This window comes from Megascapheus bottae, chromosome 35, assembly GCF_031878675.1.
Source record: "Megascapheus bottae isolate mThoBot1 chromosome 35, mThoBot2.hap1, whole genome shotgun sequence".
Lineage (NCBI taxonomy): Eukaryota > Metazoa > Chordata > Mammalia > Rodentia > Geomyidae > Megascapheus > Megascapheus bottae.
The window spans coordinates 3,381,568-3,397,769 of record NC_143543.1 but is presented as its reverse complement, the minus strand read 5'-3'; the positions used below and the strand labels follow the sequence as shown (position 1 = coordinate 3,397,769).

The 16,202-nt window shown below is 38.4% G+C and overlaps 1 protein-coding gene across 3 annotated transcripts in view; it reads left to right on the top strand.

Annotated features, from left to right (window-relative positions):
* Kras (KRas proto-oncogene, GTPase) overlaps positions 1-16,202 on the top strand; it is a 40,204-nt gene extending 24,002 nt beyond the window's left edge. The window contains exons 4-7 of one of the 3 annotated variants that reach the window (XM_090324488.1): positions 603-762; positions 8,763-8,878; position 9,347; positions 13,663-16,202. In XM_090324488.1, the coding sequence (XP_090180614.1) occupies positions 603-762; positions 8,763-8,878; position 9,347; positions 13,663-13,779 (394 nt within the window). In that variant the 3' untranslated portion in view covers positions 13,780-16,202. Of the gene's footprint in view, positions 1-602; positions 763-8,762; positions 8,887-9,346; positions 9,348-13,662 lie in introns of all 3 variants that reach the window. The other 2 variants (XM_090324486.1, XM_090324487.1) reach the window with 2 other exon arrangements.

Here is a 16,202-nt window from a genome sequence, read left to right as displayed (position 1 = left end):
TAAGTTTTCAGAGCATCTCATTAGAGACTGCTATCATTGTTCTGGTAATTAATGCATGACTGTGCCTGATGTAGTTAAACTTTATCATTGGTGTGAAGACGAGGAGAAACAGTGGGGTCTTGGTGCTTGTTGTCTGGGGTCTTGAACTATCTATCCATCCCATGGGGCCGGGCTATTGAAATTTAAGTTATATGACTACTGATAATTTATGTCTTGTTGAAGATATTATATATATGTGCATTCTTTTTTTTTTACCATATCCATGTGTATATATATATATGATAATTAATACTCTATTTAAAAGAGAGAAAATGTCAGGTTTAGTATTTTAATCTAGAATTTTCCAGACTTTTCTGTTTGTTATCTACCTACATAGAAACTTTTTTGATGATAGTTTTACTTGGATACATATTTGATCTTTAAGTCATAAGCAAAGTTTTTGATTAAGACAGGGGGTGGGGGAAATACCAAAGAGAAATTTGTAGGATGGAAAGAAGGGATTCTGTGGCACTCTTCATTGCACTCCAGTTTTCTAAGGCAGAAGGATTGCTTTACTAATGCTGCTCTTACAACTTTGTTTTGTCTTGTTTTGTTTTCCCCAGAGAACAAATTAAAAGAGTCAAAGACTCTGAAGATGTACCTATGGTCCTAGTAGGAAATAAATGTGATTTGCCTTCTAGAACAGTAGATACAAAGCAGGCTCAGGATTTAGCAAGAAGTTACGGAATTCCTTTCATTGAGACCTCAGCAAAGACAAGACAGGTGAGTAAAATCAGAGTCATCTGCAAAGCAAATCAGGTGATGAGATTCACTCATGGTGATTACTGCTGCTGCTGCATGCTAAATCATGTGATGTTGGTTGATTGTTTCCCTCCTTGCTGAACTAGGAAGTAAAACAGTGTTCTTTTTGTTGGGGGGTCGGTGCTTAACTAGTGTGTATGTACATGATATTTGTGGCCTTGTTTCCTTTCTTTTCTTTTGGATAGGGAGTGGATGAAGACAGTCTGGATAGTCCAGGCTTGTCTTGAACTCTTCATTCTCTTGTCTCAGCCTTCTCCACCCACCACACTGGATATTATGTTTTCTTTTCACAATGAAAATTTTGTCTCTCTGGGCATATCTTACAAGTACAGGATTCAAGAAATGTGGATTCTTCCTTCAATTATATACTAAAGACAGTACCACTGATTTTGATTTTCTTCTTTTACAAGCTCTGTTACAAGTTCTAGTTGAAGATATTCACTTTGGCAGAACTTTTTTTTTTTTCTTTTTGATGCTATACTTTTGGAGAAAGTTCTCACTAAAGTAAGGGAATATTTAGAAAGCAAGTAGAAATGAATGCTCAAACATTCATTTGCTATATTTTTCCTACAAAAATTAATGCCACATGAAGCCTGAGTTTTGTTTCAAACCTTATCTTCATGTTAAAAATGGATTTCATTAGGTAAAATCTAGTAATTTCATTTGGTATCATTTAATCTCTGTAGAAGAGTGTATCTTGTTTAGAAATCTTAGGAAGTATTACGTAAAGACATGATGGCATACAACTTCCACATATTTAGCAGCTTGCCAATTTTATGATTCATAAATTGGGTTTTTCTGTTCCCCTTACATAACTTTGTATAAAATGTAACTTCTGGGCCCTGTGTTTGGCCTAGTGGTAGAGTGCTTGCCTAGCATATGCGAAGACCTGGGTTCGATTCCTCAGTACCACATATATAGAAAAAAGCTGGAAGTGGTTCTGTGGCTTAAGTGGCAGACCATTAGCCTTGAGGGTGAGGCCCTGAGTTCAGGCCCCAGGACTGGCAAAAATAAATACATTAATTAAATAAAATGTAACTTCTGGTACATTTTAAAAATGTTAAACAAGAACTCATCTTATGTTACATGTATAAAAATAGGTATTCTAGTTAGAAATTCTATCGGGTTTGGTAATCTGGAGCTAAGCAGACTCTTCAGCTCCGATAAATAAATGTCTGATTTCCTTACTGTTCAGATTTACCTCATTTTGGTTAAACAAACTCTGTAAACCTGAAAACAGCCTGCTCTGTTTTAAGTCTTCATTTAGATATTAAAAACTGAACTTTTATACATTACCCACCATATACAATAATTTCAAGAATCCCTCATTCCCAGGTTCAAGGAAAGTTTGGTAGGTATAACCTCAGTGTCATAGCCTAGATTCCCAAGTCCTGGGAAGGGTTTTGTGGTTTCATTTTCATCTTTATTAAAAAGAAGAAAATGGTACTTGACTACCTGAGCCACAGCACCACTTCCCACTTTTTTTCTGAGTAGTTTCTTGTAAATAGTCTCAAGGACTTTCCTTCTCTAGCTGGCTTCGAACCATGATCTTCACCTCCCAGCCTCCAGAGTAGTTAGGATTACAGATGTAAGCTACTGGCATTTGGTTTTCTCCAGCTTGGTGTTTCTCAGGGGAGAACGAACTCAGGAAACATGATTCTATGCAGAACTTCTGTGCTTTACATTTCCTTATGAAACAAAACTCAAAAGACAGAATTGTATAGAACACATTCGCAAACCTCCTAGCCAGATTGTGCCATGAGTGAGTGGTCTTTTACTTGTATTATTGATAACTTGAAAAGATAGGTTTTCACACAGCACACGTGTAAAGGACTGCAGGAGAGGGCAGTCTCAGACTTGTAGCAGGTGTGTCGACTGAGCCTAGCAGGGAATCGGGGGCGATTGCACTAAGATGCCCTGCTGGGGCTTCCTTTCCCCCTACCTCCCTACACCTCTGGGCTGGCCTGGTACCACCCCAGCTGCATTTCTTGGCTTGACTGATTGTACCCCAAAAAGTACAGCATTTTGAAGTTACAGGATTCCCTTGAAGGGCTTCACAGCATTCAGATGGGTCATCTGACTCATATGTAGAGAGCATAATAGAAGGACACTTGACATAATACTTGGCTGTCTTGCCTTTATGTTTTATTGATATTTTCAAGTAATAGATGCTCCTAAGCTGTGACTTACATATTTCATTTTTTCCTTTTTTTTTTTTTTTTTTTTTTTGCCAGTCCTAGCTAGGCCTTGCACTCAGGGACTGGGCACTGACCCTGAGCCTCTCTATGCTCAAAGCTATTATGCCAATTCCAACTTTTTCTATTTATGTGGTACTGAGGAATCAAACCCAGGCCTTCATGCCATCTCTAAGCCACTTTCCCAGCCCTATTTAATTTATCTATGATGTAAGTGGGCTTGCTGATTCACTTAGAAAATAATTTGCTTTGATTATATTACCCTGACAGTAAAATATAAAAAAAAAGGAAATAATTTGCTTTGAATCATTCATTATTCTTAAAGTTGATAAGTGCATATTTGGAAGATTCGAAAGAGCTATTCAAAAATAACTTTAGTAGGAGTTGTAACATAACATAGGTTTGTTTTAATTTCCAGGTTTTGTAAAGTTTGAAGGCCTGCCTTTTGCAGAAAGTTTTGTTACTTATCTGATACTCGCATATCTTTATTGTAGTACACTAGCAATTTCTGACATGCTGAAATTATAGTCTTGTTCCCGAGCCTAAGATAGAAATACCAAAAAAAAAAAAAAATTAAAGTTAATAGGAACTGAAAGCTAATTCAGAAGTTGTCATAGCTAGAAATAGAAGTCCTGGTAAGTTTTTCTTAGAAAGGGCCAGATAATAAACATTGAGAGCCCTGGGGGCTCAAAGTGGTTCCTGTTAGAGGTTGATGGTTTCCCCCGCTGTGGCCCTTTAAAAATGCCAGGCTCATTGTTGGCTTGTGTGTGGAAGTACTAAATAGGCTGTGGCTGTATTGTTCCCTTCAGATAACTTGTAACACTGTAGTTCAGGCAGGACTTTGAACTTCAGATTTGCATATTTTGAGAAAGGGAAGCATGCCCTGCTAACACTTTTAAAGATAGTAAGAATTGTAGATAGCATATATGTGTGTGTGTGTGTGTGCATATGTTATATGTATATATTATATAATTACATATAACATAAGTGCATAATTTTTTCTTAAATCTTTTAAAAAGACAACCATTGTTTTTATTGATTTAATCTTGTCAGTTGTAGGACTTGAATTCTGGGCCTGGATGCTATCCCTGAGCTCTTCAGCTCAAGGCTACTGCCCCACCCATTGAGCCGGTTTTCAGGTGATTAATTGGAAATGGGTCTCACAGACTTTAGTGCCCGAGGCTGGCTTCGAACCTCGATCCTCAGATCTCAGCCTCCTGAGTAGCTAGGATGACAGGCTTTTTTTTTTTTCTTTTTTTCTGAAAAACTCCCATTACCTGGCCAGACTATTGTTTCGCTTTGTGACCCAGTCACAAAGGCCCCAAGGCTGAACTCCACCTCCTGGGTTCAAAGGATCACGTGCCTCCTTCACCCACCCCGGGTATCTGGGACTACAGGCACACACTGCTGTGTCTACCATGGTTCCATGTTCTTTGGTCGTTTTCAGCCTTCATCTGGAAGATGAGTTAGGTTTTGCCAGTATGCAGTGTGTTCATTCATCTGAATCATAAGTTGGGACTCGTGTGAATTAAAACATCTGCTTTGTACCATGAGTGGGGGGCCTAGGTTAGGGGTACTGTTTCGAGCTTGGCACTTCTCAATGTTGCTTGAGAAAGTTAAGACACCCCATGTGAGTTCTTAGAATATCTGTACAATTGTGTGTTTCTCCATTTCCTTTTTTGTTGTTGTTGTTTGCCAGTCGTAGGGCTTGAACTCAGGGCCTGGGCACTGTTTCTTGAGCCTTCTCTCAAAGCTAGCACTCTACTTGAGCCACAGCACTTCTTCCAGCCTTTTCTGTGTATGTGGTACTGAGGAATTGAACCCAGGGCTTCATACATGTTAGGCAAGCACTCTACCACTAGGTCACACTCCCAGCCCCCTCTCCTTAACTCATGCAGACTGATACTCTACCTTTCTGTAGTTAGGGTATTTAACGTGTTCTTTTCTTGCAAGAATATTGTAAGGATTTTTGCAGGTTCAGCAGAATACTTGGATAAAATGAAATCCCTACTGAAAGCCAAGACATGAGATTCCAGAATATTGTTCCCTAAGAATTCCCCCCTCTGTGTGTGGGGTTACTTGATACTCTTGGTTTGTGTGGAAAATATCATCAAACCTTCTGACTCAAAAGGAAGTTATATAATTAGACTGCTTGCTTTTCTTTGTACATATTTTCATTACTTAGAATTTGTTAGGCATTTAGAGTGCATATATGTGTTACAAAGCTGATGTCCTATTAAATGAACGCAGGCATCTTGTCACAACGGATATTAAATGTTTCATTTTACTTTATTGCAACAATTATTTACAAATTTTGGAATATGTACCTGATACTGTTTTCCATGCTGTGTCCCATTTTGTGAGTTTTAATGAAGGCCAGACAAGGCTGGCCTGTCATTTTCATGGCAGGAGGACTTTGCAATTGGTACCGAGTAATAACTAACTTAAATCTTTTCAAGGATGTGAAATGACTGCAGTTCATAAATTCGGTTTGGATTTCCTACTAGTGCAGGTTTCCAGGTGCTAATCAGCCCGAATCAGTGGGGTGGGAAGTCATCTCTTCTTTGTGATTCTTGCTTCCGGTTCTCTCTGCATTGCAAATAACAAAATCACACCTTCTGATTCTGGTGATGGAATGCTCACTGAAAAAGCAGACACACCCAAACCTGATTTTAGAAATAACTTTGATCCAAATTTGCTTCCGCCAATTTAGTAGGTGGTCATGACTTGCCCCTTGCCTCAGCATGGTAAGGCTGAATAAGGTTTAGCGCCCCTGAAAAATTTCCAGAAAATATGAGCTTTTGCCTGGTTTGTTTCTCTAGAAGAGAGCGAGAATGTGATTTTGTTCGTTTTCAAATAAAAAAGCGATTTTTTTGTATGTGTGAAAATATCAAATGACAGCAGCCTAGACTCCTGAGCAAGACATTATCTCAGAAAACATCTAAAAGAATATTTCAAATACATACTTTTCTTAAAGATACAGGAATAAAGATAACAGACCTTTTTCTCTTAAACATTAATGATAGAGCTATGAAAAAGCTTATATATCCAGATACAAGTAGGGATTTAATTTTTACCAACACCAAATGATTTATAAAAGAGCAAAATACTTTCATTTGTGGTTGTCTCAGCTAGTTGATTAAATTTACTACATTAAAATAAAGATAAAGCTGGCTACCAGTGGTTTATGCCTGTAATCCTAGCTCCTTAGGAGACTTAGATCTGAGGATCATGGTTCAAAGCCAGCCAGGACAGAAAAGTCTGAGAATTATCTCCAATGAACCACCAGAAAAGTGGCTCAAAATGGTGGACCACTGGCCTTGAGTAAAAGAACTCATAGACTGTACCCAGGTCTTAAGTTCAAGCCTTAAAACGGACTAAAACAAATTAAAATGATTAAAATAATTTTTTTTCTTGGCCAGTAATGATGTGCTTCTCTATTGTTGGATGGAAATATGTCATTTGCTATATTAGAAGTGGGAATTATACATTTTAATATGTATTTGCATACCTGCTTCTTAACTAACATCTGATTTTATGGATTTTAAAGCTGTAATCTGAAGGTAACATTTGCTGCATTCTGCTAGGAATGCTTTTTCTCTTATAGTGAGTAAAAACGAACATGCCCTAAAAATCGAAGTCTTGGGGCTGGGAGTGCTGGGTTCACTTTGTCAGATTTAATTCAAAGAAACTTCTTTGACCACTTGCTGACGTATACCACTTGCCAAAGTGAACAGTTTTTTTCTTCAAATACCAAAGGAACAAAATAAGCGCAAAAAAAAAAATTAAAAACCAGTAGAAATAAAGATATACCAGCGTTTCTCAGTGTTTCTATCTTTTAGAAGAATGAATGTAAATATTCTTTTTTTGTTGTTGTTGGTGGTGGTGGTGTTCTTTCTGGGTCTTGAACTCGGTGCCTGAACACTGTCCCTGAGCTTTTTATTTTTATTTTTTTGCCAGTCCTGGGCCTGAGCTCATGGCCTGAGCACTGTCCTTAAACTTTCTCAAGGCTAGAACTTACCACTTGAGCCTCAGCACCACTTCTGGCTTTTTTGTATGTGGTACCAAGGAATCGAACCCGGGTCTTCGTGCATGCTAGGCAAGCACTCCAACACTAGGCCAAACTCCCAGCCTCCCTGAGCTTTTTCTAAGCTCAAGGTGGGTGGGTATTTATGACTTGAGGTACAGCTCCGTTTTTGGCTTTTTTGATGGTTAATTGGAGAGTCTTACGTACTTTCTTGCCCAGACTGGCTTCTTCAGATCTCAGTCCTCAGATCTCAGCCTCCAGAGTAGCTAGGATGACAGACTTGAGCCACCAGGAACACGTGTCTGTCATTCTGCCTTTGGCACTTATTTGCATGTCCCTTTTAGATGGCAACTTCTACTTTTTAGATGGCAGTATATTGTTTTGGACAGATTAGCAGTACAGACTCTCTGTCCTTCAGGGTATTGTCTAATTTTCTAGGCTGGAGAGACGAAAACCTTCACCTGTATAATAGCATATTTTCACTTTTTTTTAAAGAATTTATTAACGTTGATTTTTACATCATATTTTAAATGACAAGTTTAACATACAAGTGTTCAAGGATATTTTCACTTTTTGTGTCATGATCAACAAATGATCCCTTTAGAACATTTAAGTTGAAATACAAGGAACAAGCTAGTAGAGTTTGAACAGTGTTCTGCAAGTTGTTTATCCATTTGTTCATTCATTCTTTGGCTTCTGTGCTGGTTCTGAGGCTTGAACTCGGGGTCTGGCTATTGTTCCTGAGCTATTTTTGCTCAAGGCAAACAAGGCTCTAACACTCTTGAGCCACACAGTTCCATTATTGGCTTTCTGGTGCTTAGATATAATTATCATGGACTTTCCTGCCTAGGCCAGCTTTGAACTGTGATCCTCATATCTCAGCCTCCTGAGTGGCTAGGATGACAGATGCGAGCCACCAGCACCTGCTGGTGATTTTTAAGAGTTGCAGCAAGGATACAAAAAACCCCATATTGTTTCTGTTTCATATTTATATACAGATATTTTAATATTTTGGTAAACAGGCCTTTCTTAGCATCTACAAAGGCCCCTGTGCCACCTCTCCTGTAAACCTAGAAATTGTCTGGAAATGTCTACTTGAAGATTGGAAAGACTTGGAAAAAAAAAAAATATATATATATATATATATAAGTAAAGTAAGCCAGACCCAAAAAAACATAGGGTGCATGGTTTCCTTCATTTGTAGTTAACTGGAATATGTCTAGGATGCCTTAATAGAGGGTCTCAGTAACTCAATAGCTATATACATACGAACATATAAAATGATGCTTATCAAAATAAACTCAAAAAAGATTGCATGACAGAGTAGCCTCCTAATTTGTGTTCAGTTTTAACAAAAACATGATCTGTTGTACTGTGTGAGTTAGGAGACAGAATAGCAATACACAGGATTTGTTTTCCTTGAGTTACAAAAACATTTAAACCTAACTTTGAGCCTTTTAATTCCATCACTAGTAAACTAAAATGCTTGTCTAAACAGATACTAAATAACAGTTTTCATAGTCTCATTCCTAATTAAATTCTTTGGAAACTCATAAACTTTTATAAGAACAAACCAGGTGCTAGCCCATATTTTAAAACTGCATCCTCAAATGGTATTCAGCCTCATTTCTAAGAAAAGAAAATTGAAATAAAGCTCGTGATCTCAAACTTCTGGCTGTCCCGGTAAATTATTCTTCCCAACAAAACAGTCTTTAAAGAAGTTGTGTTTTACAATACAGAGAGTGGAGGATGCTTTTTATACATTGGTGAGAGAGATCCGACAGTACAGATTGAAAAAACTCAGCAAAGAAGAAGAGACTCCTGGCTGTGTGAAAATTAAAAAATGCGTAATAATGTAATCTGGTAAGTTTCAGCATCTGACTTTTGGCAGAAAGGAGAATGCCTTTCAAAAGCAACAAAGTAACAACCACTACTTTTTAAGTGTGGTATTCTGATTTGAAATATTAAGGAAGTTTGTTTCCATAAAAGGAGTTTATTTCCATAATTGGTAGATGTCTTTTGGTGCGATGACTATTATAATTGAGACTGTTTTGATGACTGTATGTTTGCCATGAGCTCTCATGATATAATTAGGTTTGAGTAAGATACCCATTGCCTTTTTTCTTTCTGGTTTTTTTTTGTTGTTGTTTTTTTTTTTTTTTTAATTTTTAAGGGCAGTCAGAGACCAGTTTTAGAAGCAGCTCAAATCTCGTAAGTGTTGTAGAGAATTCAGATAGAATGATCCAGAAGGTGGAAAAGGCCCTTCTTATTCCAGTGTGTGTGTGTGTGTTTTTCCTTTTGGACATTGTATAAACAAAATAAGGGTTGTCCTCCTGTATTCGCTAACTCAGTTGTCCCAACTCCTCTTGTATCCATGTGAACACTGTGTCAGGATAACGCACATCCTTGCTTTTCACATGCCTCTGGAAACATCCTAAATTTTACCCCGTGACTTGTTAACATCTTATCCCATCATTTGTTCAGGCCTCTTGGATTCCCTGCTGGGTGTGTCTCTCTCCCCCTCCCTCCCTCCCTCTCTCTCTCTCTCTCTCTCTCCCCCTCTCCCTCTCTCCCTCTCCCCCTCTCCCTCTCTCTCTCTCCCTCTATCTCTCTGTCTCTCTCTCTCTCCACCCCTGTCTTGTTTTATCTGTTGCCACTGTCATTCCTTAGGCATGTAGAGCTCTTAGAAGAATTATCCCTGCTTTACTGGGCACTGAAGTCCAGCATCCTGTAACAAATTATATACCTGCTTCCCGCCTGCCATCTTGCCGGAATGTCATTCTAACATAAACACACGCAGTGCCATCTCCTCCTCTCGAATGTGTGTCCTGCCCCTGGCTGTGTTCAAGGTCATGATCCACTCCCCCCCCCAACACACTCTCTTGTCTCTTCAGAACCTTTTAGGCCTGGCCCTCTTCTTGTGTTTTTCCAGTGTACCATTTTTAATGATGAACGGCTTCCTGTGTTAAACTGTGTCTTATTCTTACACTAGCGATAGAATCTTAGGAAAACTGTATTTTTATTATTGCTATGTGTGGTTCTTGGCATGCAGTCGCTGCCCAGGAAAGCTTTATTGAGTGGAGCCCTTTCCTTTTTCTTCATAAACCAGTCAGTATTCAATTCTGTCTAACCAGCAAGTGCTTCAGCAGATGGCAGAAAATTCATATCAAAGCTTGAATTTTTGTCCTGAACTGTGGTTGCATGCCATAGCGTTCTTTGAGCCCATAAAATTTCAAAACAACTAGGAATATCATTTATTGTACTAATGAAACTAAATGTTGATTTGGTGACTCTTAGGTCTGAAATAATTCATGTAACCTCCCAAAGTAAATCTGTTCCTAAGACTTGTAGAATGCTAATCTATTAGCTCAGAATAAACATTTCTGGGATTTTAGAGATATTTGAGTTCACTATTTTTTAGTACCGTTATGTAAAGCAGCACTTTAAAAGTAGTGTCAAAATTTAACAACACAGTACAATTTGAAAACCCACTTTTACGGGAACAGAATCATGGCTGGATTTATGTGATGGTTTTAATTCTTCTGATTGTCTCACTATAATTCTTAAAGACAGAACTACTTGGAATAAAGCTTTTTCTTAATTTATATTTAAAACAAAGAAAAGCGGTGTCCTGGTAGCTCACACCTATAATTCTAGCTACTCAGGAGTCTAAGGTCTAAGAATCATTTTAAAACAGGTTAGGCAGTGAGGTCTGTGAAATAATAATTATTCTTCTTCCTTCTTCCTCCTTCCCTTTTTTTTTTTAAATTTTTTATGCCAGTCCTGGGCTTGAACACTGTCCTTGGGCATGTATGTGTTACCAAGGACTTGAACCTAGGTCTTTGTGTATGCTAGACAAGCACTCTCCCACTAGGCTAAACTCCTGGCTCCAAAGTCTGTGAAATTCTTATCTCCAGTTAATCTCCAAAAAGCTGGAAGTGGAGCTGTGGCTCAAGGCCAGCTAACTAGTGTTCAATGTAAGGCCGAGGGACAGTGCACAGGCCCTGAGTTCAAGTCCCAGGAACAGTGCAAATACACACACACACACACACACACACACTATGGTTCTAATCTGTATAGTTCTCGCTGTGCATAGTGTGAAGGTCAAGTTATCTACTTTTTAAGTAGACTTGAATAGCACTTGTATGAACAAAAAAAAATGCTCTTACTTGCTAACTAAAATAGCCTTTTGAAATTTTGCTTGCTAGTGATAACATAGACACACCAGTTTTTCATAACCCCTAAGGGGATTCATTTAAAGTAATTCCTGGGATGCTAATGTTGTTTTTGATGTGAGCATATGGAGAATGATGATTTGCCCCAGGAGGAAAAAGGCAGTCTACATACATAAGCAAATGGTGGCATTTCCCCAGGGAGTGGAAATTATCTAAGGTAGCTTATCAAGTGCAAGCCAGGCTGAGGCCTACAAATTCTCCATTGTCAAGTGCTGGTGAGTGAGACATTTTAGTTCTGTCATTGTGAGAAGATGAGTGACCAGACGCTGATTGCATCACGGAAACATTCTTCCGTTGCCCCCGTCTTCCATAGAATCACCAGCAGTGCTTTCCACAAGGGGAGAAGCTGGTCCATGTCACGTAAAATTTGGAATTATTTTCAGTATGCCATATTTATTTACACATGGTGTAATATTTATACAGTGTATCCTTTTCAATTCAATTACTACAATTGGTTAAAAAAAAAAGGCAATTAAAAAAAAGCACCAATATACAAATCCAGCATTTACTTATCTACTTTTTGTTGTTCTTGGTCCTGGGGCTTGAACTCAGGAGCCGGGTGCTGTCTCTGAGCTTTTGTGCACATGGTAGCACTTGAGCTACAGTTCCACTTCAGTTTTTAAAAAATTAGCATCGAGGGGCCAGGAGTTTGGCCTAGTGGCAGAGTGCTTGCCTAGCATGCATGAAGACCTGGGTTCGATTCCTTGGTACCACATACATAGAAAAAAGCCAGAAGTGGTGCTGTGGCTCAAGTAGTAGAGCTCCAGCCTTGAGAAAGCCCAAGGACAGTGCTCAGGCCCTGAGTTCAAGCCCAGGACTGGCCAAAAAGAAAAAGAAAATAGCATCGATTATTTGTAGGAGGTTTTATTGTGACACATCCATATACCCATACAGTGTATCTTGATCCAACCCTGTCATCATTCTTCCTCATCTTCCCCTTCTGCAACACAGAGCAGCCTCAGCAAGCTTCATTGGTCCTTTTCCACATGGGTGCATAAAGCATTTTGATCCCCAATCCCATGTATTGGTTTTGTTTACCCTTTTTCTTTCTCTTCTCTCTCCTTCCCTTAGTCCCCTGACACAGTCCCCTGACAGTTCCCTTCATTTATACTTCAGTGAACCTTTAGCTTTTATACTTCCTGGAACTTTTTCCTTAACTTCATTCAGATACTCTTTCGTGAGTGTTATGTCAGGTACGAGGTCCCAAGACGCCCCCTAGTGTCTAGTCTTGGAAGCGTTAAGCATTCTGCAGTTCCTAACAAGTAGGTTGAACTGATTTTAAAATAGGATCCTATTTTTTTGGACTGTTTTTTTTGTTGTTGTTTGTTTTGTGTTTGCTTTTATTTACATTTAGTTTGCCTTTTAACAGAGACATTGCAAGGGGCATGTGGAATAAAGGCTCCCACCATAGCCTTTCTGTAGGCTACTACCACTTTTAGAATGCAGCTTTTCACACTGTGGTCTAGAATCGTTTTTTTTTTGCCAGTCCTGGGGCTTGAACTCAGGGCCTGGGCACTGTCCTTGGATGCTTTTTGCTCAAGACTAGTGCTCTGTCACTTAAGCCACAGCGCCACGTCTGGCTTTTTCTGGTACTGAGGAATTGAACCCAACCAGTACTTCTTGCATGCTAGGCGAGCACTCACTTGGCTACACTTCTGGCCCAGAAGCATTTTTTTTCCCTCTCACAACTGACTTAAATACCTTACTTGATCACAAATAAATTCAGGCTTCAATGGCCACAGTTATTATATGGCTGGTTTTGAAAAACACTAATAAGATAAACAGAAACTAAAATAATACAAAGGGAATCTCCTCCATCACCATTTGAGGGTGATTGATACTTAGCTTTTTTTTTCCCACAAAGCAGAAGCATTCGTGTTTTTCAGACTTAATATCCTTTTTTTGGGGGTCATTTTAAGCCTCATAAATTTTAAAATGAACATTACTTGAAAACTGCAAACCATATCTGGATTTTATTTCTTGGCAAATCGTCCAGAGGATTTTCTGTAGGTATAAAACTAGAAATCATTTTGCCTTGAGGACTTCTAAAATTTTTCTCATCTAAAGGGGAGAAACACAGTAGGCAGGCAGGCATTTGGAGTTTGGCAACTGAGGTTTTCCAATTCAGAAAACGTGGTACCAAGTTAATTTCTCCTGGGGAAGAAGTCCTTTGTGTTACAATTCTGGCCCACAATTGCTCAGTGCCCATTATTCCCACCTCTTTTGAATGTTCACAGTTCCTGTGTATAAAAATGTCTTGAGTCCTAAAAGTTGTCATCTTGTTTCTTGAAGAGAAATGTAAACTATCCCGTTCTTTCTCAGTGTGAATAGTTCCACGAACACTGGCTTTCCGGATGCTATTATACTCAACATCTTCACTTTGTTTTTTTTTCTTAAATTTCAGGGTGTGGACGATGCTTTCTATACGTTAGTCCGAGAAATTCGAAAACATAAAGAAAAAATGAGCAAAGATGGGAAAAAGAAGAAAAAGAAGTCAAAGACAAAGTGTATAATTATGTAAATACAGTTTATACTTTTTTCTTAAGGCATACTTAAGTAAAAGTGGTAATTTTTGTACATTACACTAAATTATTAGCATTTGTTTTAGCATTACCTAATTTTTCTTTTGTCCCATGCAAACTGTTAGCTTTTATCTTAAATGCTTATTTTAAAATGACAGTGGAAACCTTTTCCTCTAAGTGCCAGTATTCCCTAAATTTTTGGTTTTTGAACTAGCAATGCCTGTGGGGAAAAAAAAATACTGAACACCTGAGATTTCTGCCTCAGGTTTTGGTGCATGCAGTCAATTTTTTTTTTCCTCCTAGTTTTCTTAACAATTGTGAGCATTAGTGTAAAACACTAAGCTCTGGAACCAACCCCTCTTGTGTTTTAATCTAGCCACATCAGTGGATTAATTAGTCATTTTACAGCTTCAATTGAGACTTTATGGTTGGTTTTTTTCCCGAAACAGTGAAGGATCACAAATTGATGAGTTTCCTTTGGGCTCTTTTCCTGGTGTCCTGTCGTCCTGTTCTATCATTTGTCATCCTTCATGAATATTGCAATTAGCTGTGGTCACTCTCCTAAAGATATATTTTTTATAAAAAGGGGAAAAAATAGAAAAAAAACGACCCAAGGCAATGAAAAATATGAAGACCATTGACTTTCTATATTAGGTAATTACTGTTAAGACTTCTCTTAGCTTTTCTTACTAAGGTGGACTCTATACCACTGAATTTTTACAGCGATCCAAAACAATTTTAACAACAACAAAAATTCGCCTCGGAATTAAATGTAGTCCCCCTTTATCTGATTGCTCTGTCTTAGCCTGTTAGTCTGTCGTCTTTGAAAATGACTTTAATTTGGGTAATGGTATTGAAGAGGGTTTGAGCCATTTATAGAGTGGCAGGGGCTGAGGAGGCTGAGTTTGCCAGGCCTCATGTGAACCTTTGTGCCTCGTTGAGATTTCACAACACAATGGACTACTTCTCTACTCGCCTCTGAGTCAGGCTTTCATTGGTCAGAATGTGAACCAGGAGAAAAGAGAGTGCTGGGAAAACTCAACAAGATGAATTCTTATTGTTTGGTGGTCCTGTTTGATTTTTCTTACTAGAACTTAAAAAAAAAAAAAAACCCTTTGAAATACAAACTTAAGAAACTGAGATGGAGAATGGAGAAATGTACAAAGGACAGTGTTTTCCTCTTTCTTTTAAATGATGAAGTTTCAGACTCTTCAATCTGGCTAAATTGACATTTCATCCATATTTCAACTATCTAATGCGTTAAAGATAAGATTAATTGTCATTAATGAAAATCTTTGAATGAATTTGCAGTGAAATGGTGTAGCGAGATGGAAATTACTGGACTGGGAGGAAGTGATTTAGATTTTAGTTATGTCTGACTTTGGGCAAAATCACTATCTACTTCAAATCATCTCCAAAGGCACTCACTTTACTACGATGTGATTTATATGCAGTTTACATACAGACTCACTCACTTGTCCAGCTCATCACAATCTGTAACAGTTTACTCTTATTATCATCTTTACTGTGGGTCTCCTGGTCAAAATTGTGCAAGAGGTGAAGTTTATATCTGAATATTCATTCTCCAGTTTTGGATTGCCCCATATACATCCTGTCATTTTGCTTGCCTCGCCTGTTTTTCCACACATCCTGTCATTTGTTGTAGCTTTAGATTTTTTTCCACTCCCTCACCCCCATTTTATCGCTGCTATGGAATTCAATGTAAAAGGTTGCTCAAAGGTACATCAGAATTGCCCTAAGTCTTTCTTCCTCAGGGCCTAAAATAATCTTGACAGATTAACATAATGAGGTTCAAACCCATCATTTTTTTTTCTGGGTAGTTGGCATTTTCAGTTTACCCTTGACTCTTTAAACCTCATCTCTGCTGTCTGATCCATTTGCTAATTAAGGGACTTTAATAAAAGTAGTTTACATAGAGACCCTTATCCCATAGAAGGAGAATTTAGTTAAGGTGGTGCTGAGATCTACGTCTAGGACTTAGACCTGATTTTTTAAAAAATGATACATTCCAATCGTATAAGTCGAACTCTTACAAGTGAAAAGAACCTTTAAAATTTAATAAATAAGGGTATTCTTAAAAATTGGTTCAACAAATATTTCTTTAATGCCTGTTATTGAGTAGCCATCACACACAGCCCCATGGCTGTTGTATTTCTGGGGGGCATAGTCCCTAAACTTTACTGCTAGAGTGCTCTGTGGTATTTTCATCAGGTGTTGACACATGACTCAGAGATAATGTGGAGTTTTTTTTTTACCTTTGTGTGTGTGAGGAGTGGGGAGAGGTATCTGATGACTTCTCATTCTTTTCTCTTTTTTGCCTTTGAGCGGGTGTTGGTGGTTGAGCCCATAGCCTCGCATGCAACCCTCCATTCCCAGTCCTGTCAGCATGGGGGGGCTGAAT